Below are 24,839 nucleotides of genomic sequence, written 5' to 3'. Positions count from 1 at the left end.
AGGTCTATTAAGTATGAAGGAGTGCAATTATTTAATCAATTACCATCTAAAATTCGCAATATTAACGCGTTTAACAAATTCAAAAAGGCATCATACATGTCACAGTGAATCTACTGAAACTGAAATACATAATATTAAGTTTCTCATGTAAATAAAATACAATGTTTGTAATGAGAAATAAAGTTCTTTAAACATTAAATTGTCTATAGACCTGCATTGACAGATAAAATTATATGTTTTTTATACATATGGAATTAATAATGTATATATTGTAACTATTATAGTTACCACGAGGCACCATGCTTTGTTTTTTTTTTTAAATAACCATATGACTGTTAAAAAAATTAAATTTAAAATTATGTAAAATAATTATTATATGACTGGTTTTTTTTCTTCAAATGGTTCACTGTGCATTCCAGGTGTGACGATACCCTCTCAGAGGCGATACGTGGAGTACTTCGCCTCGCTGGTCCGCTCGTCCCTCCACTATACGGCCAGTAAGGTGCACATACGGGAAGTGGTGATGTCACCGCCTCCAGCACTCTCCGCTGCCCACTGTACCTTGGAGATCACTGTTGCGCAGGCGAAGTTGTCACTTAAGGTACTATAAATGGATTTTTTTAAATTCATTTATTTAAAAATAAAACATTAGAAAACTACTGGTCTGTATAAATGTAATAGATACCAGTCTTAGGAACGCGAAAGATGCATGTCAAAGTAGTTTTTCAAGTTACTTTTTATGTTGGTTAATGATAAATCATTGGCGCTACAACCTTTTTAGGTCTGGGCTTCAGATTTCTCTACCTGTCTAATGGTCATTTGTATATCTAAAAGGCAAGTAGGTAATTAGCCACCTATAACTGACACATACTGTTGTTTAAAAAAAAACTTGGCGTTTAAAAAGAGTGGCGGAGAGTTTATTGCCAGTTCTTCTCTTCCGTTCTGCGCCCTTGATTTGAGAACTGGCAGTAAATGTAAAATTAGAAGCATTTTATTTATATTTCTTTTTTGACGTTCATAAGTGTACATTGCGTTACCTATATGAATAAAAGAATTTGAATTTGTCGCTTAAATACCATTTGACAACACCGTGCTGGTGTTGCAATACAAAAAAAAATTATTAAGATAAATTCTACTCACCTGTCTTTTAATTATTTCTAATACATTAATTAATTACTTGATAGTATTGTTACGAGCTAGGGAGGGGATCGGATAGAAAATGCCGTTTGGTAAATTAACGAGGAATTTATGGGCACAAATTAATTAATTTATAATGTCAAATCCATAATTTAGTTTTGCGTATGTTTGCATTTTCAATTGTGTTGTTAATTTTAACTAATTTAATTCATGTCAATAGCAATAATAACAATACAAAAAGTATTGTTAAAAAAAACGGTTTTACGAGTATGCTCCTACAACGCGATCTTCTATAAGGCGGTCCGAGTCTATCGCGTTATTGGGGGGTTTACTAGCCTTATTTGTTACTAAGTTAAATGTATTTTATATTTTCTTTGTTTAAAGTGTTTAACCTATTTTATATGTAGTCTGTGCATTATATTTTTCTAAATATGTTACCTCTTTTGTATAATCTGCTTAATCAATATTAAATGTTGTGTAGCTATATATAGAAATACCAAATTTAATATTTAACTAGTGGACCCAAAAGACGTTGTCCTGTCTTAACTATGAATATTGATTTCGAATTGGTATAATTAAATAAAAATGCTTTATGATACACAGCATTCTTTATTGTCTTTTGGCCGTGTGAAAAACATGGATTTTCAAGATTAATGCCACAAACAATTAGCGACTGTAATTAATTTATTTTAAGCTATATTCATTTTTCTTACACCCTCCTTGACGACGTTTGCAGGACGTATTCTCTCAATATTATGTCAAACGCCATAAGGTTACACGAAAAAAGTTTGAATTTTAAAAGCGCCATGCACTAAAAAGTTAATATACTACCGAAACAAGAGTATTCTTCAATTTTTTAATTTTCCGCGCGCGTAATCGGTCCAGCAGTTCACGCGTGATGCCGTGACCGAGGGAAATATGGATTCATACCAAAGCAGTGAGCAGTGTCGGGGTTACAGCGTAGAACTATCAACCCCATATATCCTGTATAACCGTAATTTGTTCCCAAGACTTATGACGTTAAATAATATCGCAGACGTCCCTGGGCAGCCACGAGACGCGCCGCGGTGAGCGCTACGTGCGCGTGTGTCCACTCGCGTGCACGCCTCTCAGCGGCGACGTGCGCCTAGACGTATACGCCAAGCAGAAGATGATGCGCAAGGAGAGGCTCTTCCACCTCTGGTTCAACACCTTCTTCGTCACCGCCTGCGTGGGCTCGCAGCCCGTGCCCTCGCCGCACGATAGTGAGCGTTCCTATATTATTTTACTAACCATTGAGTGTCTCCTTTCTGACACTAGCAAGCTTATTCTTCAAATAAATCAATAAAATTGCATTTTTTATCATTTGGTCGAAAGTCCCTTTCTGTCATATTGAGTTTAAGCCGTGATGAAATGAGAGGTAAAAACTGTCAAGCAAAATATTTTTCCACAGTTTTTTTTTTTTTTAATTTGATTATTAAAAATTAACCGACAGTTATGCTAGCAATATGAGTTGATTTTTAATATATATTTTTGATTGGTAATTAATCTAAATTAAATTTAGGTCCGAACCTGGAGACATTTAAGCTGACCCTAAATAAATGGGAGTTAGATGACGCGCACAAAGACAAGCAACACAAACTGTATAGTGAGGATTTTAAGGTAATTTTATTCTAAAGAAAACACTTTTTTTTTCAACAAATTGAAGCTATGTATTATTATAAACTTATATATATTTTACATAATTTTATTCTATCAAAAACGTAAACACAGATGTTCGTTTAAAACAAATTAATATCTAAATATGAGCCATTTTTTTAAACAACTATTAAATTACAAATGTTAAATAGATAACTCATAAAAATGTGTGGAAAAAAATCATAATAATTATTCCTCACTTTATTCAAGAAATTAGTACTATGTCAGAGTAAATAGTTATTCCTGATGAGTCGAATCTAGACTATTCGGTCTGATAGAAGAGACAAAATCTTCAAATAGATACATGCGGTCGAAGGTCCTTCGGGCCGGAATGATAGTGTTTTTTTAATTAGTGTTTAGTTTTAATGTATTTTTAAACGAGACCATTTTTATAAACACCTATGTATAATAATTATACTTTCTAAGTATGGCTTATTTGGGTTAATTCATTTGACGTAAAACAATTTTGATTTTACCACAGTTAGGTTTTTTTTTAACATCTTTTTATTTACGACTGAAATATTAGTAGTTCTGGTCAATATATTATTGAAGCCTTGTTGTATGTACAAAAACAATATAAACGATTTTAAAACAAATGGTGACTTTCACCAGTATAATACTCGAAACAGTAATAATTTTGGCGTTATATGGAAATTGTATTCGTTTCTACAACAAACTTCCAATTTGAGAATTATCACTAAATAAATTCAAAGCCCTTGTTAAACGTAAATTAATGGATAAAGCTTTTTATAAATTTGATAATTATTTAAATGATTCTAAATCTTGGGATTTGCTGCAGTTCAAACAATTTGTATGACTCAAAACTTAGCGAAAAAAAAAGTGGCGGGAAAGTTGCTTTTCTGCTGAACCAGTTCTTCCTGCCTGCTCTACGCCATTGCCTTGCGAACTGGTAGTAAATGTAAACTAAGGTGTCCAACATTTACCTACAAGAATAAAGTTACTTAACAAAACAAACTAACGAATAATGAGGGTAGTAAATAATTATTAACAATTTTAAAAAAAAGTCAGTAGAATTGCTACTGAATGCAATCTGATATTTAAATATATAATTTGTAGGTGGAGATAATAATACAGAAGCAACCAGAAACGTCAAAGTTCAGCGGTCACTGCGACAGAGCGCCCTCGCCCCAGTCCTCGACGGCTTCCTCCTGCTCCGAACCCGACACAGAACCAGATGCCCACTGGGACTCCGGTGAGCAGGACTTACACATGCACACGCCTTTACACTTACACACACCCCTACACTTACAGTCGAGCGTACACAATGATACGCTCAAACCGTGCAACCATAGCTTCGACAAGGACAAAGTTACGTGTGAAAAGGATTGCGGGAACAAAACTGGGGACAATTTACACTTGGGTTGGGCTAAAAAGTGTACAGACTACGAGTGTAAATTGAACGACAGTAAGGAGACTTACAAGTTTCTAGAACGTTCGCTGTGTCAGTGCGGGCATTGTGACTGTAAATCCGACAGCCAAGACACGAGCTCCGTCATGTCCTCCAAAAACACGTGCGATTGCAAGGATTGGTCCAATTACTGTCAATGCAAAGACACCCCGTCGGATATAAGCTGCGAGTCGCGATTCGATTTTCCGATTAAGCCCGATTCGAATCCGAAGGAATGCACGGGGAAGTGTCGCGAGAAGGAGCGTTACGATATCGAATGCGATTGTAAAACGATTGATATAAGCAACGTTAGTACGAAATCGTGCGATTCCTGCCTCAACGGCTCTTGTAATTGCATCGGGTATAAGGCGGATAGAAATAGACCTAACTTCACACCGATCGAATATTCGTACGGAGAGTACGATTCGAATTTCGAATCGAAAAAGACAGAGAGCGCAGAGAGTGATAAGGAGGGGAGTATACCCAAAGTTGGGTCGGATCAGTCTATGGACGAGAAGCGATCTAAGCCGCGCTTGTCTTTGGGCGACATGAGAGCTTCGTGGCGGGAATTCAGTGGGAAATTCGGTGAGAGCCGAAAAAAGAAAAATAAACATGATTGTTGATGACTTGTAGGTTTTATTATGCATTCAACAAACGTTATTTGAGCTGTCAATGTTGTCAGTATATTCTCTCTATATATATCCAGTATAGACTCTGGGTCATGGTGAAGGAAAGGATCGTGAGGAAACTTGCCTTAGACGCGGAAGTCGACGGCGTGTGTCAGCCACGGGTGGCTTATTGCCTATTAGATTGCATACATTAATAGGCCGTAATATGTAAATTGGGTTAGGCAAACTAGTGGGCCGTTTATATTGAAATTTGTTTTGATTCTAGTACATATAATGCATAATAAAACTGGTTACAAATTCACATATAGATATAGTAGATTAAAGTTCACTCGATGATGAGAGGATGAATTTAGTTAAGTCATTACAGCGATACCATTTATGGTTTTCTCTGTTCTCGTTGTAAATATAATTTAAGTATATAATCCGACATATAAGTTTTCGAATGTTAGATCGTAGTTTAAGCGGTGAGTATACAGGATGTTGTCTCAATACAAAGCGTTAATATAAGATGTTATGTATATGTATCACACATTTTTTTTAACTTGAAATTGCTGACAGATTGATGAGCGTGGAAAGGATGACGGTTTTGTGACCTTATCTCAAGAATGGGTCAATTGATTTGATCGCTTCGTTGTTTATAAAGCTTACATTTTTGGGTTAACTTGTCAATTGGCATATGGCCTTTTTCCCAATGGCAACGGCTCAAGGCATGTTGTCCCTTTCTTACATTAGGTTTATGAGGGAGATGGATGTATTTCTGTTTTATTAGACACGCGGAAGAGAACGAAGGTATCGCCTCTATAACATGTTTTCAAATTGCAAATTTTTGTTTGTCTATGCTACTTGTGTGAGATATATACAAAACTTATTAATATTAGTGCAATAAGAGCATATATTTTTAAAGATCTCTTCAACCGATAACGATATCTATGGTAATATAAAACTTAAATGGAATGGTGATAATGCATCTAGATATATATGTTAATTAACGATGAAACGTGTCAGTCAATCATATATGAAATTTCCAAAGTATCATCGAATACGTATATGTACGTGCGTATACGTTTCCACGCACGTTTTAACGTGCATCAGCAAAGAGCCATCACCAAATTACTGAACGGCAGGAGCACATGGTGGTAAGTCGCTCCTGTCTACGAATATTAGAAAATATAAATTTTAAAAAACAATTAAATTTAATAAAACTTTTTGAACAAAACCAATTTCAATATTCAAGACATGCATTACTGTAGCAACATAGGGTACGCCATTTTGAAATTGTAATGACAATAAATACAAACAAATCGACATAAAAGTCATTATTTTTATTAAAAACTAAATTATTTAGCCAAAAATTAATCCTGTTAGCTTAGCTGTTTTCATTTGAAGATAATCAATCACCAGGGACGGAAACCTAAGCTAGTCTTTGTTCTCTTCTTCTATAAAAAATAATTATTTGTAGGCGCGGGTTGCGAACGCGTTGGTCGCTACCGCCCCCTGTCGCCGCTCTGCGCCGAAACCAATACGTAAATATTATGTATATTATAATACGGACTTTCCATATTAATATCGCGGCAACGCTCTTTGTATGTCACAATTCAGTACCTTTTTGACGTACGGGAGTCATAGCTTATAGAATCTGTGATAGAAACTATGTACTGTGTATTTTAATTACAAATAATTGCCGTTAAAAAACAAAAAAATCTTCTCGAAGAGACGAACTATACGCGAAAAGTCGGACTAGTTTCTTTTTGTATTTATAAAATGGTATTAAAGATGTCAATGTCATGTTTTGATTAGTCTGTTGTCTTTGTTTTTATTTTTATTATCCATGGAAAGTTCGTATACGTTTAGCATGTTTCGCACCGCATTATCATTAAATAAAAATATCGATTTTAATTTTGGCTTTAGTGTTACTGTTTATTTGCGTTAATTTGGAGCAGTGTTTCTCAACCGTTTCGGAGCCATACCCACATTAGCTTTTCTAAAGTTCTTATGCCAATACGTATCATATTTTTTTTATATTAAAAATCTAATTGTTCACCTAAGAAAGTTTCAGAACATATGAAAAAGTGAATTTTATTAAAGATTTTTCTATGTCAATTAATTATTTTTATTTCGAGACATCATTGCGCTTGATTCTTGTTACACAAAGGTTTTTATTAGGTACCAATTTGATTAGCTTCAGATTCACGTCTCCATGTTCCAACGATCAAATTGGCCCCCTGTGGGGCTTGGCCACACGTTGGGAAACACTGATTTAGACCCTCGGCATTTGTATTCAGTCCTTTTTTTTTGTAGCTATATATAAAGCATACTAATTGTTTTAAATGAAATTTAACCGTTAAATGTGTGTATTGGTTATCTGACAGTTAAAAAATAAAGTGTTATTGAGAGTGATCTGTATAAAATATATAAAAAGCAAATGTAGAATAAATCTCAAAATATTGATTTTTACGTGACACAAAACATGCACAGATTTGTGCAGTATTTGCCAACTTTTTTTGTGACATGCCCCACCTTAGCCTTTCTAAAATTATTAAGCCCTATACCTATTATTTTAAATATTAAAACTTAAATGATAGGTTTTAGTTAGACACTACTAGGGAACAAAGTAAGTAAATTTACAATTCAATGAAATACTGCAAATCTAATTCCAAATAATTTAAACACATTTTCGAATAGTAAACAATCACCACAATTATAAAGTTGACCCCTGTGGGGCGTGGGCCCCACGTTGGGAAACACGTCCAATCGACAATCACATAGCATGCTTGTAAATAACTACACCTGTCTAATACTTTGTTGGAAATTAATTTCGATGGAGGATGTTTTTGATCGATATATGTTTGTAAAAATCTTGACGTTTGTTTACGTGCTTACAGGGACTGGTCCGACGCCATACTTTTAATTTAAACTTATCAGAATTAAACCTAACAATTTGTGTAGGTTCTATAGTCACTAATGAATAATATGAATTTGTCAAATTTCTATATAGCAAATATTTTCAGTAGCGATCAGTTTGCAAAAATGAATATAAGTCACGTAAATGACGATAAATCGTGTATATGGTACATTTTTTTTAATGGTTAACGGGATTGTTTAATCATTTTAAAGTTCAAATCAGTATTTGCTACTCCCTCGTCTTGTTGAAAGGAAAGGTGGTGATGGATCAAAATATACTCTCTTTTTAAATCACTCTATTGGCACGAAGTTGTCGGTAGTTCATTTTGTGTAAACACAGTTTACAAATGAAGGCTTTCTTTGAATGTAATTTACCGAAACTAAGCTTCTTAATATAGAGCTTTCTTTCACGCTATTTAAATAATGTTTTTTTTTTTTTTCATTTTCACGATCAATGCATTCTATCTAGTACATTGTTTGACTCTGAATTATAATTTGAAACTGGAAAACTTAGAATCACTTGTTCAGCAGTTCAACAATTTTTCGGAGTATGCATGCAAGCAATCCTTTTGTCAAATGTCCTGTGTGTTGTGGGATGTGTCATGTGTCTGTCTTAACCCTTCAGTAGCCAAAATATCCATCTCTTAAAGTCTTTTACTAACGTGGAATATAATGTTTCTTAATTGTTCCCGTAATATTTTGGCACTGTCTTTCATTCATTTAACACTCATCCGCTGTCCAGCTTCGCAGAACCGACACACACATGCCACAGACTCAATTTTAGCGCCATTTTGGCCATGTTCTAACTTTGAATTATCGTTGATTGTCTACGATAAATCAAATGTAATCTGTGGTGTGTGCAGTGACCTCTATTATGTTTTGGTAAAGATTTGCAATTAACTTTTTTGGTGCGACGCATTTTCTTATCTATATGTATGTATTTTAATTTGTTACAAGATTTTTAAATAGTTTGTTTACCCATGCTAAAAATTATTCGTGTAACTTCTTTGTTATTTTTCGTTAGTTGAATTTGCAAATCTTTTTTATAATGGAGGTCGTACGTAAAGCTCGGTAGCTTACATGGGTTTCTCATTTCAGGTGAATCTACATACTTGTGATTGGCGATTTAAACGACATTGATCCCTAACACGGTGGCGTAGAGACCAAACTCCTAGTGATCGAAAAACTTAGTGTTCTGTGTGTCTGTGTGTAGGTATAGGCTTGTGCCATCCCCTGGACTGAGCTAATTTTAAGCAATTTTTACAGATTGATTCTTAATTTCGGGATTATAGACTGAGCCATATGACATATGACAGAGTCCACTGTAAAATATAGCTTGGTGACAGCTGTCATAGAATTTGCTCAAGTCTGTGATTTATGGAATTCAGTGTTGCCGCTCTTTCTGGATAAACGCGTGGCTCAGTTTATAATGTGTTATAAAATTTCCACTTGACAAACTAATATTCGCTTGTGGTACGAGTCCTGGGAGTTTATTTTAGATAACTTAAAAAATGTGAATAAAAGTGGTTATGGTTTTTACTGTAATATTTATGAATATATTACCTGTCTGTTTAAGAGTCGATCTGTCAAAAACGTACGAATGGTGGGTGTGTGACCACGTGGTACTTGATCGTGATCATGTGATCACGGGTGGCCAGGTTCGTGATTGACCACGTGCGAGAGATGTCACAATTATTTGCGTATAATGAGATTACAGTTGTTTCCTAATTTTGGTATTTTTATTGACTTTCGTCAGAGAATTTGAAAATGCATTTTAATAGGTTGACAAATACACTTGTATCAAATTCCTTTCAGCGTTGTCACATTAGAATCTGTCAAATCGCATGACAGTGACAGTTACAGCTTGTCTATACACAGTACATTGATGAGACAGCTGTCACTTGTTGATGAAGTTTTTAAATTATTTGGAATTAAAATGTTGGCTAGGAAATAATAGTTTTTTTTTAAGTTTTATCATAGCCGACTTTTGTTTTTTTTAATAATAGATTCCGAAAATTCTCCGTTAATTAAAACCGTCTTAGATTTTGGGATTCAAGTAAAATTTACGTAATGACTACACATAAAGTGTATGACAGAGTACAAAATCAAATTAGTAATTTTTTTTTTAATTTTATATTATTTAATTTAAATTTTTCCCACCTGACCTGAACTCTCGACATCAAATTGAAACATGCCTACTATGGTAGTCCGAATGGTAGTGAAATCCGACTATTTCTTATTTACCTAAGTTATATGTATAATACATTCTCTTTGAGATATCTCATAATCTACTGAACTGATTTTGATGATGATTTTTTTTAATCTTTGAGTTTTAGGTTTTTTATTGGTACAGTCCAAATCTTGGAATATAGAAAGTTAAGCATTGTAAATAACATGTTTTGCATACTGTGCTACTAAATAAGTACCCTCTGAAACTTAAAAACTAAATAATTAAAAAAAGACCTTTTGGTCGTCAATATATTTTTGTGAAATTATGTTGATGCTATAAACGGACAAAGTTCTTAAACTCCATGTGTTCTCCAGGCCAGGGTTTATTTTATATCTTCTATATCGGGTTTTGCGGGTAGATATGGCGGATATTTTTTTTTATAAAAAATATGGACTTCCTATATGGGCATTTAACACTGTACGGTGAAGGAAAACATCGAGAGGAAACCGGTCCAAAAAGTCAGCGTGTCAAGCTCAAAAGACTGATCACCTACTTGCCTATTAGAAAAGAACAAATGAAACACATCTGAGGCCAGACCTAAAAGGTTGAAGCGTCACTGATATATTAGATTATATCTCCACAAATTGATCGCCATTTTAATATACGTTTATTATCATTTTATTAATTTTCTATAGAAAACTGGTAGGGTTTTTTAAGAATCTTAGATTCACAAGTTTAAGTCGCTACAAGGCATGTTTTTATTTTTGTGGAGTGGTCGTTATAAATATCAATAGACATTTTATAAGTTCAAAGATCTCATGTCACCTGGCTGTGTCTACAGTTGTGTTGACAAAATGATTATATATATATATATACATGGTGTTATGGAAGATAAGTTTCTAATACAATACATTAATCAATATTCTGCTTAATTAAAAATAATATTTGAACACGGCTTAATCTTTTATCCTCTTCGATGTTGTCAACGAATCTTCAACTGTAGACATAGCTATTAAAACAGTGGCCTAGTGATAAATTTCATTCATAAATAAAAACTCAACTTTTGTATTAACAATATTACTTAGAGACATTCTACCATCATTTTTAAATATTAACAGTTGTTTAGTTCCCGTTATAAACGGGCCGTTAAAGCCGACATCGGCCTAAGTGTCTGAATTTCTGACACTAAAAACCTACTTGTAATAAAAAACGGTTTCAGTTGTTTATTTACGCACTGACAGCACCATCTTGCCAGTGACAAAAACCGTATTCACTTTTGTAATTGATTTCAGTAGGTTATCAATAATGATCTGTCAGTGCGCAGTTTTAACGGGAAATACTTTTATAGGATTTTGAATTCTAATCTATGCATCTTAACTATTGACATACCTACGGTATTTTATTTTGTATATTGTGTAATAATTTTATACTTGTGTGCCGCGTGTAACTTGATGAGGCTACATTTGTTCCGAGCATGTTTTGTAAAATTTTAGAGGATTGACTAATCTTGCATGTTACTTACGAGTTATACGATTTTTGAGAGCCATGTTACAGTAAAAATAATAGATCTAATCTGGTGCAATTATCCTATTGCTATAATGAATGGTAAGCACGATGTTATGAGGCAATAACTGACAGTTCAGTTTTGTCACACCCGGTTAAAACCGGGAGTGACATTTGAAGTTTGACAATAGCATCGGTTACGTTTGATTACTCATAAAGCCGCTTTCTGTCAGCTGTTGATTACATCTTGAGTGTTACATTGATTTAACACAGTTAGCATGGATTCAAATTTATAATCAATGGGGTTTACGAAACAGCCACTGCATGTAAGATAAGTTGCTGAATTTCGAAGGCCGTCGTGAGCGCGGACATAGCCTTATTGTTCTGATTTCTATGACGTTTAGGTTCGATGAATCGTTTAAAGCAAAAGTAACCTAGTTTTTGTGTTTTATTTCATAGGTTATTTTTGTATTGAAATTCTCAACGTTTGAAACGCACTCGTTCTGGAGTTTATGGTTGGCAAAGGAGTTAGCGTAAGTTAGGCGGTAAGGTAGGTTAGGAACGTCATAGAATCGTCCGAACGGAATGCAGTGTTGATAGAGGGGCTACCGACTTCCAATTGTTTTAATTTGTAAGTATTATCATCACAAAATTGTAGAATATTTTAACGGTTCGCCCCTTTGTTTAAAGTTAAGTGGGCTCAGCTGTCCCGAATGCTTCCAGTCTGAAAATATATGTTTAAGTTTCATCAATTAACAATTGTCTCATTAATTAGTTTATAATTTAATTTTAAACGCTTCTCACGAAACCCGCGCGCGCCATTTTGTTTTCGAATTTGTAAATATAGATTATATAAGTCGAATAAATGAAGCGAATTTGAATCTATTTGGCGTCCGTATTTTTACGCGTTTATCAAGTACAAATTTAGGTGTTAATGCGTTGCTTACTTTTCTGAAAGTCATGTTTAGTTTAAATCCCCATTCCAATTAATTTTGTTTTGCATGAGAATTCGTTATCGGTCGCTCCCTTCCCCTTGTCCTTCATCAAAGGTTTAGCTTTAAAAATTGTTGTTTGCCTTATAAGAAAAATGTGATCTTATGACGATTATACTAGAAAGGTCTGTAGGGGCCCGAGCGCCGCCCTTCGAGCTGGGCTTAAAGCACGTTGATCGATAATTACTTGTATATGTAACTGTTTTTAGCTCCTGTTACTCGAACGACGTGCGCTCGCGTCGCTAAATGAAAGAATATGCCTTGTATAATGATAACAAAATGAATTATGTAATATAAGACTTGACAATGGGCCGTGTTACTGTAGTCAGAGGAGTGAGTCAATTGGATACCAGCGCCGGAGCTGCGCCCGTCTTACATTATACCAAGCGCTTCTAAAATCCAATATATTTTAAAGAGCTTTGCTTAATAAGATATGTTGGAAGAGGAAGGCTAACTGTTAAAGACCTAAAATCTTGGTTCACCGCTCAGATATTGCTCTAGAACGGAAAGGTCGGTGAACTTGTGGCCTATATCTTTGTTAGGCAAACGAGTGGACAGTAAATGATGCTGCTCAAATGTTCACTCGACAATGTTTTTTTATATAAATTGAATTCCTGAGCGAGCGAAGCGCCGGCGCATAATTTTTTAATGAATCGTAAATTCTTATTTCACAACAATTAAAATAATAAAAGAACATGTAAATTTTTCTAATCTTAGTAAGTAAAAGATCTCATATGTCATATTTTTGTTTTGTCTTTTTTATATTTTGATGAACTTCAGAATAGTCGAGTTGATTTAAAGACAACCTATGTAAAATAAATATATTGATGTATATAGTTTTGTGTTTTATTTACTTTTTAATTGGACGTCTGGATAAGGAAGGAGGAAGCCATCTGAAGAGATTTGGAAACATTAAACTGACTTGGATAATGTCCTAACGTGACGCTAGTTTTTTGACATTGCCAAATTTAGCACGTGTGTCTAAATAGATGACGGAAATAAGTCAATCTGATATTGACGTTTCAAGTATTATAACGAATTGGGGGGGGGGGTCTCTTGTAAACCGTTACGATGCGGGGCGGGGGTTGAATTACGCGTTATTGTTTATTATTTTCCACTACTTTACACACATAATGGTAAGTTTTAAGTAAAAAAGAGTTACTTTGGTTAGTTGGTCACGAAACGTTTTATGACTGGGTACAGAAAACGTTACGGGGCGTTTCATAGGGGTCAAGAATCTCCAAAAATTGCGTGACGTAATACTTGAACGGTCCCTAGCCGCCTTTTTTGAATCTGTTAAAATCTGTCAAAAAATGACTCATTGTCCCCGTGGCAAAATGTATCAGCCTGGGATCAGTTACGTTGTCTTTTTACAGTTTTTTTTTTAATTTTATCCATTTGCAACCAGCCTCTTGCGTTTATTAGGTTTTTCGACATGATTTTTCGGGAATTAGAAAATGAAAATCCAACAATTTGTTTTCCCTACGTAACACTCAGTCCGCTGTTCTTACAACTGGAGTCAAATTTTAATCGCGGAACAACTAAGTTTATATTTCGAAAAGGTAAATAATAATAAAACAATTACAGAATATATATTTATTGAAGCTTAACCTATAGATCCCCTTCCCCTACCCCTGCTGCGGAATCCCCCCCTTCCCCTAGGGCGAGTGCCCTTACTCGTGTTCGGAGGGCTCTTGGGGCGAAGCGCCTCAATACGCTCCGTACAACCCGTCGTTTCGCGGCCCTCGTTGAAGTATGAAGCGTATAAATCAGCGTTAAAATTGGAGTTCGTCAATTCGTGACCAATTGTCACCCAGCCCGGACGAATGGTTGAGTCTCGACCGAATAAATGCAATCTAGAAGAAAAATCGCATTAAAAACGTCAATATTAAATTGTTTAGAACTCCGCCCTACATGAGTTGTAGGTCTCGAATTTTTATCCGTTTATAGGAATGTTGGTGATCAGCCTGCGTTTGATACAGATGTTAGACTTCAACTGTAAGTGTAATTCCGCACAGATAAATCCATTGCACAACTGTACAATTTCAAGCCACTAAACCAGCACTGCCTAGAATCTATGTAGGGTTAAGAGTGATATAAGTTTGACGAGACTCATACATTATCATCAATTATTTGGTTTTGTTAGAAAGCTGTCGAGCTGTTCATGGTTCAATTCTTGTTAGCTTTTATTGTTACAGGATGTTAAGTGATACCGCCGCCCAAGGACACTCGCACTGCCAGAAGGCTTGCAAGCACACTGCCCTATTGAGAAGTCGAATTGGTTCGGAAATACTTCACACTTCTTTTACGAACTAGCGAACTGTGGAATCGACTTCCCGGTGAAGATCTTCAAAGTTAGAGTGTACTTCCAACTTCAAAGGCCGGCAACGCAGCCACTAAACAGGCGTTCATGTGCTTGATTGTATAGAAAAAAATACAATAACTTACTTAATGATAAACGGTTCTGATATGAAACAGGATTCAATTATTTTTATGAAAATTGTATTTTAATTCCGTTGTATATTTACAAAATGAATACTGTTAAGAATTGTCTGTCTAACTTATGAACACATTATAGCAGAAAAATTCTCTAACATACCTTCTTCGGCCAAGACAAAAATGCTCCATAATATGAAATATCTCAATAGGTTTTTCTGTGGAACCAAACTCAGGATCCTCGGAAATAATCAAGTCTATATCAACATTCGCATGAATAAAATCACCATCGACTGATCGACGAACTGTTCCCTTAATACCTTAAAATAAATAAATTACAGTCGTCATAATTGTCACAGGATTGTTGTTATGGAAATTATTTGTAAGTTTTAATTTATATTTTAAGATATATCATTATGAAATATAATGATTATATATAAATAGAAGTTAATACATAATTATCTCTTAGTAAGTCTCACCCATAAGGCAGTGCTCCTTGGTCCGTTGGAAGACAGCATTGTGTTCAAGGTTTTTAGAGTGACCCGGGTTCTTTATATTCGTCTTTATCCAACAAATATCTTCACAGCGACGAAAACCCCACTTTTTAAGGCATTCACGGCCCATGTCTAGCCCTAAAAATGTGCATATATAATTGTGACATATATGTGTGTAATAGCATAAATAATAAATAAATATGAAGAAAGTCATTAGAAATACCTACTAACAACATTAATTAAGTGTTAATATTGTGATAAAATTTTACAAATAGATTGTTTAGAAATATATATTATTCTTTAGGATATGAATGTTTTGGCATTAATTGGGGTTTACAGTAACAACCCTGTAAAGAGGTCAAAGATTCAACCTTTGCCTCATCCTCCACAGCCAGATAACTTACCTTCTGAACTTCCACACCAAAGGAACACAAAAGATCGTGGCTGAGCAATATGATGCAATTCCAAGGCCAGAACATCTTTCCACCTCCATCCTGCTCCTAAGGGTGGCTCCACTAATATTACATCAAACTTCACACCCATTGTCTTCAAGTCAAACGTCTGCAGATATTTTCAATTACTTCAACAATTTTTTTATCATATTAAATATAAATTATTGGTATGGTTGCACATTTCTCTTGAAAAACAATTTTGCTTATTTTTGAATTTTAATTGTGTACAGTTTTAATTTTTATTTAATAAATGTTTCACCTTGAGGTCACACTTAAGATACATAGGTGGTGTTGCAGTACGAGAAATCAGCTCATCTTTCAACTTTATTAACTCCCGTAATTTAGGGTACTCTTCAAATCGGTCAGCAAGTCCCACATCACGTATAAAATTCTGTGGTCTCTGTCCTGTGTCCACAAAATGTTGGCAGTAGTCATTATGAGGATTTGATGATTGTGTACCCTAAAAGAAATAGAAATTATTTATATAGAAAGAGAATCCCATATTACTAGGCATAGTACAAGGAAGACAAACATTTTAACCAAAGATAGTACACATACCTTTAAGAATGTTGATGAGTCTGTGTAAACTAAACTATCAGGCTCCTTTGGTGTAGGCTTTTCACTGCCACTTGCACTGAAACCGGCTGTGGCTTGTTTTTTTGGTAAAACATCCAAACCTGTACCGAGGGCATGCCGCAATTCACTCACACTAGAAACACCGAGCTGTAACAAGTCTAAATATAACAGACTTTTCTATTGTATATATTACAAAGTCATAAATTGCAGAGTGTAGACTGTAATGACCATGATTTAAGAAGAGTAGAAAGTTTGAACCTTGATATATGATTTAAGAACTTAATAATATATACCACTACATCTTTACACTATATAAGGCAAACATATTTTAGCTATCAAATAATTTTTCATTGTTTTGTTAAGTAGTCGTAGGTATATTATCAAGTTGTCTAGGCTAGTAGTAGGCTAGGTACGAAAAGTTTTCTTTGAATGCATATGGCATTACTTTGTATTCTACTAGACTAGAGTAGAGTAGGTAACTATACGATATATTCAGTGAACAGAACACTTTATTTGTAACAACTTATACGGCGTCCTATAATTTTATGGTTACTTTTTAACAAACCGTTTGTGCGAGTAGCTTCTTCCGCTTTTGAGATCTTTCTCGGAGTTCTTTTAATTTTTCACTCATGTTTTGTATCCACTTAGCGTCGTATTATTAAAAACTCGAGCAGTGTTGAAAATAAAAATGAGTAAGTATCGCTATTTCTTTAAAAACAAAATTTAAAGGTCAACAACATCAATCGTCGAAAGCTATACAAATTACAACTACAGATAGTCTTAGTCTGACAGCGTTCCTCGCTGTGATGATCCACAGGTTATAACTGTTAATACACTGATTACAGAGGGAGTAGTTACATGTTATGGTATTAAACAATATAAAAAAACTTTTTTGTTTTTGGAAAGTGGACAATGGAAACTAAAATTATAAACCTCTGACCCGCCTCTTAAGTAAACACAGCCATAAACCATTGGTATAATAATTGTTACTTCAACTCATGAAAACTATTCGGGTAAATATTTAGGAGTTCACTATATTATACAATATAATCGATCGCGTTTAATTTTTTTTTTAGCAAAGGTGGTGTTAATAGAAAATGTATCAACTAGGTACCGTAACCTTAATAGAAGTACGTAAAAAGAACATGACATTTAAATGTATGTATGTATGGTTGATCAAAATAGTCAGTATGGTTTGGAAAAAGTTCGATTATGTACCTGTAGTTCTCGATAGCAAATGTGCAGTAGAATTTTATGATTTTTCGGGCACGTGTTTCATCCCGTAACATAGCCTCTCTTAGTCTCGCCTTACGTTACCTACTTCAAATACTTCGGCATAATTTTATTATCATTTGCTTAACAACATTGTTGGCAGAGGTAGATAAACTAAACTAAACTAAAAACAGATGTTACACAATTAATCGATATATTTAAAACATATTTTTTATAATTTTATACATTTATAAGAAGGGCGTAGTATTCGTAGTTATATTTCTTTCACATTTATCGGCTGTTACACATTTTCCATCTCTATCTCTTAACAGTCCAAATTTGCAATGACATCCCAACGAACAGCGACGTTGACGGAAGCACGCTCGGCGCTCGCAACTTGGTTCACAGCCATACCGACAAACATACTCCTCGTTACGATCATGGCATGTATCTGGAAATATATATAAAGTTATTACTACGCAACGGGTTGTCAGGCTAATAGATAGGACTTAAGTTTTAATTAAGGAACCACAGAATATAGAAATCCATAGAAGGTGACATTTAATAACTATTGTATTTTATAGTAATTAGGCAGTGAGCCTTCTGTTCGTGCACAGTCTTGGCAGTAGCGAGCGGAGTGTGATTTATAGGCGTCAGCCATTTTATATTTATTTTTGTAATATTGCCTCGGATAATGTCGTGTCATGATGCATTTTTTCTATATAAGTTTCAGGTACCTACTTGAAACCAATCTTTTTTATTTACCTCTGACTGCCTCACTACTATAAGGGCAAGTCTTTAATCGTGATTGATGTACGTACGTCCGAAGCAGTCTCTTTTTTCCACGCAGTGTCCACTCCTGTGCCGCAATAGCGGAGGACGACAGAGACATCCCCGCGTGCACACGTCTGGTGGACAGTCAGGGCTGGGTTGCGAACATGTCGCTTCACACCATCCACACCATACAAACACCTCGTCTTGCTGACACTCCTCGATTGATGGCTCGTTGGCGACACTCATTATTTCCGCTGAGAAAATAATTGGTTTTTATTACTGAGAAAATTGACAGGCTTATAAATTTTTGATCAATTAATATTAGGTTTAATCATATAAATTTTTTCTTGATTGATAATTAATTTTAACTACTTAAGTACAGTTTGCGGCTACTATTCGGTTTTTACTTTTTTTATAGAACATGTAGCAAACGGACAGGAGGATCCCTGATATTAAGTGATACCGCCGCCCATGGACACTCAACATCGACCTCAGCCTCGGTTAGACTGTTCAAGGGACATGATCGTCTAAATTGTCAAATTATATTTTATCACACATATTTAATTCAATACCTACTCATAAACGTTGAACTGGTGTTTACTTTGTAATCTAAAACTCTTTGTGAATCTAAATAATTTAATAGAATTTTAGGTTTCAACTAAGTCGTGAGACAGCTAAAAGTATGTTTTTTTTAGTATGTAATTATCGAAATTTACAACATCATACATAGTACTATATCTCCAGAATACAAGCTCTTCCATCTAAAATTTATGATAATTTTGGTAAACATAAATATAAAAAAAATACTAGCAATTTTTCTTAAGCAGAAAAGAAAATAACAGCGGATTAGATATGAAATAGGCACTTAGCATTTCTTTCTTTAAAATTGATCAGCGCACTCCCGACCATATCCAGCTCCGGATAAGTACTGTTTAATCCGTTATAATTCCGAAGATTTCGAATGAAAGGTGCCTGAACTCTTAGGTTGGTTTTTATAGACGGAATTTGGAAAATTCTACTGATTTTAAACCTTGGGAATGAGTAAGGGATGACAATATGTTTAGGCAATACATAATAGCTGATTATAGTCAATATTTTTCATTAAATTTTGGTGAACGAATTCAAATTCAAAATTATTTAGGTACACAATGTACACTTATGAACGTCAATAAAGAAAGATACATTAAATGCTTCTAATTTTACATTTACTGCCAGTTCTCAAATCAAGGGCGTAGAACGGAAGAGAAGAACTGGCAATAAACACTCCGCCACTCTTTTTAATCGCCAAGTTTTTTGTTTTACAAAATGTTTGTAAGGCGCTGTAATCTATTGCACCATGTTTCACATTACATCTTTAAGTAATTAACTATTATATTAAAAATACATTAACGAAAAAACAAAGATTTGTCCTATCAGCAATAGGCATGGTGAAATAGGAGCAAGCATTTACATTCTCGTGGGAACAACACGCAAATACATAGTCGAAATAACTAACATCACCGCATACACGAATTCAAATCCGACCAGTCACCACCTATAAACATAATAACAGTAGAATTTGTGTTTAATATATTTTTTATATTCACCCACCTTTAGGGCAGTCATCTAGAAGAAGGCATCGCCCATCGGGGGCCTTAAAATATCCATCTTCACAAAAGCATCCGGTCATACAAGCTGGCTCGCAGCTAGAGTTGGAATCCACACATGTCCTTCCACACACTGGGTTGGGCTCCACACATGTTTTCTCACAGGGCTCACATGATTTATATGTTTGGTGTAAACCACATTTCATTAAATAACGCGTGGTGGTTGTGGTATCTGGGTTTCAAAGGTTAAAGTTAATCGACGGAAGTGGGATATATATATTGAAGTTCGATTCGATTAACAACTCTGTTACTAATAAATGTTTTTGTAACTGTATAAAAGTTTGTTTTGTTTTGAGAAGTGTTAGTCTCGTGGCCTCAGCGTACGAATCTCATCCCTGAGGTCATAGGGTCCATCCCCGACTTTGCACCAATAGACTTTCTTTTTATGTGCCCATTGTGCGCTCGAACGGTGAAGTAAAATATTCTGATGAAACCTTAGAAGGTGCCTTAGACCCAGAAGTTGACGGCGTGTGTCAGCCACAGGTGGCTGATTACTTTTGTATTAGAGATATTTTCCTGTTTTTGGCGTCTTAAACATGGATCTTGACATCCTTTGATAATTTAGTGAATTTCAAACCCGTAAAAAATAAAACATCTGTTCAATAGATTATTACACGTGGGTCTTGGCCTCAGATTGGATCTGTTTCCCCTATCATTTTAATTTCATAGACAAGTAGGTGATCAGCTTTCGGTCTGACACGTCATACATTTTTGGATTTAAACCATGCCGGTTTCCCTTTGAGGGAATGATAAATGCGCACATAGACAGTAGGTAAGTCCATTGGTGCACAGCCGGATGTATGGAACTTACAAAAGGGATGGAAGTAGCACTCTGAAGTCTAAAGTCAATAATAAAGTAATATAAAGTATAAAAACAGACCAGATTGAGAACAATCGCTGGCAATAACACATTTTCCATTGTCGTCTCTGAAAAATCCCAAAGCACAAAAACATTTATTCGAATCCTTGCTTGCAATGATAGTACAAGGTTCGTTTCGAGCTGAGCAGATTCTGTCACAGCCAAACTTTCCCTCCAACTCATTATCTTTACAAGTAAACGGGTCTTCCAAACATAAGGTCAACCCTGAAACGAGAAAATCATAGATAATTAATTACAGAGTCGATCGTGGACGTAGTATTCTTAGTCTGTGTTGACAATTTACTGTTATGAACTACAAAATTACTGTCAAACCAAGTCTGTTACAATATTGAGTAAAATATTTTTATCCTAAACCAACTCCGTGGTTTAACTCACGTAGATAACTAGATACCGATCTCGTTGTAGTCAAAAGTCTACTAAGTTTGACTTTGGATGTATTTTTGTTTTTGTAGCTAGCTTTATTTTACTTCGTTTTTAATTACTTCCTTTCAGACACTTACATTCATAAATTATGAGTGTGTATGAAGTCAAATATTTTTACGAGCTATCGGGGATCGGATAGAAATGCCGATGAGAAATTTATGGGCACAAATTAATTGCAGAAATTCACTTATACACACACAAAAACAGTCTCTAATTACTTCACTTATGCACACTTCACACAGTACTTTATCTCTCGTGTTATCGCATTCAAAACTAAAGGTCACTAGTCGCGTTTCGGCTCGCTTATATATCCCTGGGAATAATATTCTAAACAATATTCGAGAACTCTCTAGACGGGCTTGCTACTGAGTAGCAATTGATTAGATAATCAATATAAAGATTTTACTTAACAAAGAATATATATCGTATACGGTTTTAAACAGTTATTGAAAAACTATTAATTTCAAGTATGTAACGAAATAATTTTTTTAATTAGTCCTGGAATTAGGCTTTGTTATTATAAATTGTTAATAATAAAAACAAAAATTCAAAATGCAAATTTTTTTCTATAATCTTGGAGAGATTTATTTGTAGAATATCAGTGTCTTAGAACATAACATATTATTATTATTATGTACATAAACACACTAGCAGCTTATAAGCTGATGTGCGCGTATTTGGAGATTTGGAGGAACTATTCAACCTATTTTTAAAAGAGTTCAACATATACACAACGAATGCGCGAATATACACAACATTTGACGTAGTTTTGTTTTGTGGCAAACAAATAATTTCATATTTTGAAGTTCTGGCTCGGGACAGCCAACATACAATAAATTTTGTTCAATGATCGAAAGCTTCCACAGCGCACGCGATAATGATGAGATATTCCATGGAATCATTTTTCACATCTTGTATTATATTATTGTCTTCTTGTTAAAACACCAATTTTTTTTGAAAATGTAGTATCGCCTATAGACAGTGCAGCTTTCTAACGGTGAAATAATTTTTGAAATCAGTTGAGTAGTTTTTGAGCAAAAACATTACATACATACAAAAACACAATTTTTTCCTCTTTATAATATTAGTATACATTTGGAATAATAAAATGTCAGACCCATTCGTTTTTGACATACGCCTAACACTTAGGGACTAGTCTCGTTTCTGAATTCTCAATCTGGCACTTCACAGTAAACACACCAAGTTATAATACTTATATAAGCAGTATAAAATATAGTATAGACAGTTCATATTAACTTAACAGAAGTTAATTTAATTTGTTTAATTATTTAATATTTTATTTAAATGATTGTATTGAATTCTCTCCTGACGTGCAGCTCTGCTATCCAGAGCCCGGGCTACGTATTTGTAGCCTGTTTTTGGCAATAAATGAAATTATTATTGCGTATTTCGTTTAGTAATTCCCGAGGCATTACGGAAAGCAGGGCCTGGTCCTTTAGAAGGCTTACGTGGGGACACAGGTCCATCACGCAGAGGCCATTAATGTAAGGTGGAGCACCCGGCGCAGCCTGCTCATGAGTGCCTTATTTAGATAGAGCCCCAGGCAGTCCACGACCGATGTTGTAATAAATGCAAAATTATGGAAAATAAATTATTTGGTCTATTGGGATTCGGGAGTATTGGGCACCGATTTCCAGATTGCAACGGTTACAGAGCGCAACATCAGCTAAATTAGCTAGAGGTATACGGATGTGGGACCCCGGTTTAACCATCGCGGACTTGCACCGCCTTGTGTATAGCTCTAGGGACTCCACTCTGAACAGCCAATCAAGGCTAGCCAGAGACCTTCACCCCATATGTCACTCTCCGGACTGCCAAATAAGTCACCTCGAATTATTATTATTACTAAACTATGAACTATTTTCGCATAAGTAGTTGATTTATTAAAAGTTTCATTATCGTAAACATTTAGCGATTACATACCAACTTTAAAGCCCTAACGATTGTGACGGAAATCTATCTTGTATTCATAGGAAGTTCATAATAAAATTACTTACCAATGCTGACTGAAATTATGAACCATGAAAGCAGCATGTTGCCTTGTATCGTGATATTCAGAGAAAAACAATTGGCACTTGTCTTTTATTGGATTCTTGTTTGACGAACTTGTAACTACCGTGAAGTTTATTCGTATTTCGTATAGTGAATGATATTATGCAACACGAAAAAGCCTTGTATTTTCTGTTTGTGACTTGAGATAATGATTGTACAGTAATACATATTTATTGCAAAGATGGTACTATTGGCCAAGGCTTGCTCTAGGTAGCAAACAACGTCTATGGAAATAGAACGTTCAGGTATTTGCAATCGAAGCTAATAAATGGACTAACCACTCCGTTATTAGATGGCCTGACGTTAACCAACATAAAAATAATGATGAAAACTCTCATCACTGAAGTCGTCGTCGTTCGATTCCCGGCTGTGCACCAATGGACTTTCTTTCTATGTGCGCATTTAACATTCGCTCGAACGGTGAAGGAAAAAATCGTGAGGAAATCGGTTTGCGTTACACCCAAAAAGCCGACGGCGTCAGGCACTGGAGGCTGATCACCTATTTGCCTATTAGATTAACAAATGGTCATGAAACAGATACAGGAAGGTTGTACTTTTAAGGATTTTTTTATATTCATTTATAATTGAACACAAAACGTTACACTCTTGAATAATACTTTCATTAACCAAGAAATAATATTAGCACAACAATGATTGCTGTGTTATATTTCAATACTAATTCGTATTGTCGATGATTTACGCGACACACACCTTGACACCACCGTTGCCTTGACTGAGGTGTAAAACACCTACTGTTTGTGGGTTGAAATTAGTGTTAGTAACTTGCCTAGACACTGCTCCATATTGCGGCCAAAGCGTGCATCTCTTATTTCTGAGGTTGATGGTTCGATTCCCGGCTGTGCACCAACTGCTGGACTGTTCGGGGTATTAAATATGGCCCTATCTGAACCTTGTTGCATGCACAAAAAATATAAACGATTATTTAAATGTTCCTAATGCTCCAGTTCAAACAATTTGTATGACTTGGCCATTAATAGAGTGGCGGAGAGTTTTTTGTTAGTTCTTTTGGCTCGCTTGACGCCATTGACTGCGAACTGGTAGTAAATGTAAATTTAGAATCAATTGAACATCTTTTCTGTTGACGTTGATAAGTCAATCATCAATTCAATTCGTCGATCAGTCATCAATTTGAGTGCAAGAATCAAGAATAGGCGGTGAAGGAAGCATACATAACAGGCCTCGTAGTTGGACACTAGTTGGTCGGTCTAGGTATCGTTGAGAGTGGAGGGAAACTTGTTACAGCTGAAAGCCAGCAACTGGCGGGACAGGCACAGAACAGGGAATGCTGTGAGTTTCTTATTTTGAAGACCATAATACACGTATGAGTCAGCCACACGTGTTCACTAACAAATTTATGCAAATAAAAGAAAACAAACATTTAGTATTTATTTATTTATGAATATAAAATATGACAGCACAAATATTACACACATAC

At 35.0% G+C, this 24,839-nt stretch overlaps 3 protein-coding genes across 7 annotated transcripts in view; 1 reads left to right on the top strand and 2 right to left on the bottom strand.

The window, feature by feature from the left end:
• Nucleotides 1–10,372, top strand: part of LOC123713555 (phosphatidylinositol 3,4,5-trisphosphate 3-phosphatase and dual-specificity protein phosphatase PTEN) — a 59,184-nt gene extending 48,812 nt beyond the window's left edge. For 2 of the 5 annotated variants that reach the window (XM_045667279.1, XM_045667278.1), the window contains exons 3-6: nucleotides 420–601; nucleotides 2,174–2,381; nucleotides 2,681–2,778; nucleotides 3,892–6,373. In XM_045667279.1, coding sequence (XP_045523235.1) covers nucleotides 420–601; nucleotides 2,174–2,381; nucleotides 2,681–2,778; nucleotides 3,892–4,845 — 1,442 coding nt within the window. In that variant the 3' untranslated portion in view covers nucleotides 4,846–6,373. Of the gene's footprint in view, nucleotides 1–419; nucleotides 602–2,173; nucleotides 2,382–2,680; nucleotides 2,779–3,891; nucleotides 6,418–8,850 lie in introns of those variants that run through there. The other 3 variants (XM_045667280.1, XM_045667281.1, XM_045667277.1) reach the window with 3 other exon arrangements.
• A 3,651-nt stretch (nucleotides 10,373–14,023) lies between these two features.
• Nucleotides 14,024–17,133, bottom strand: LOC123713290 (N6-adenosine-methyltransferase non-catalytic subunit). The gene is made up of 7 exons (XM_045666893.1): nucleotides 16,941–17,133; nucleotides 16,358–16,522; nucleotides 16,059–16,259; nucleotides 15,752–15,908; nucleotides 15,333–15,485; nucleotides 15,017–15,173; nucleotides 14,024–14,273 (listed from the first exon to the last, which is right to left on the bottom strand). Exons 1-7 carry the CDS (start codon nucleotides 17,004–17,006, stop codon nucleotides 14,024–14,026), a joined length of 1,149 nt encoding a protein of 382 aa, XP_045522849.1. The 5' UTR covers nucleotides 17,007–17,133.
• Nucleotides 17,134–17,796: 663 nt separating this feature from the next.
• Nucleotides 17,797–23,427, bottom strand: LOC123713295 (zonadhesin-like). The gene is made up of 5 exons (XM_045666898.1): nucleotides 23,329–23,427; nucleotides 20,888–21,091; nucleotides 19,952–20,179; nucleotides 18,409–18,615; nucleotides 17,797–18,038 (listed from the first exon to the last, which is right to left on the bottom strand). The coding sequence occupies exons 1-5, from the start codon at nucleotides 23,363–23,365 to the stop codon at nucleotides 17,836–17,838; spliced, it is 879 nt and encodes a 292-aa protein (XP_045522854.1). The 5' UTR covers nucleotides 23,366–23,427; the 3' UTR covers nucleotides 17,797–17,835.
• Nucleotides 23,428–24,839: the final 1,412 nt, after the last annotated feature.

The sequence above is a fragment of the Pieris brassicae genome, chromosome 8, assembly GCF_905147105.1.
Source record: "Pieris brassicae chromosome 8, ilPieBrab1.1, whole genome shotgun sequence".
Lineage (NCBI taxonomy): Eukaryota > Metazoa > Arthropoda > Insecta > Lepidoptera > Pieridae > Pieris > Pieris brassicae.
Note: the sequence above shows the minus strand (reverse complement) of the source record. Positions and strands in the feature narration are given on the sequence as shown.

Excerpts from the sequence above, each read along its gene's own strand:
- LOC123713290 (XM_045666893.1), bottom strand. The coding sequence starts at position 17,006 with ATGAGTGAAAAATTAAAAGAACTCCGAGAAAGATCTCAAAAGCGGAAG. Across the intron at positions 15,909-16,058 it reads ATCTTAAGTGTGACCTCAAG|ACGTTTGACTTGAAGACAAT; the intron begins GTGAAACATTTA and ends AAATATCTGCAG. Across the intron at positions 15,486-15,751 it reads TTGGTGTGGAAGTTCAGAAG|GGCTAGACATGGGCCGTGAA; the intron begins GTAAGTTATCTG and ends GCACATTTTTAG.
- LOC123713295 (XM_045666898.1), bottom strand. The coding sequence starts at position 23,365 with ATGCTGCTTTCATGGTTCATAATTTCAGTCAGCATTG. Across the intron at positions 20,180-20,887 it reads CAGCGATTGTTCTCAATCTG|ATACCACAACCACCACGCGT; the intron begins GTCTGTTTTTAT and ends TTTGAAACCCAG. Across the intron at positions 18,039-18,408 it reads AAAAAGAGACTGCTTCGGAC|ATACATGCCATGATCGTAAC; the intron begins GTACGTACATCA and ends ATATATTTCCAG.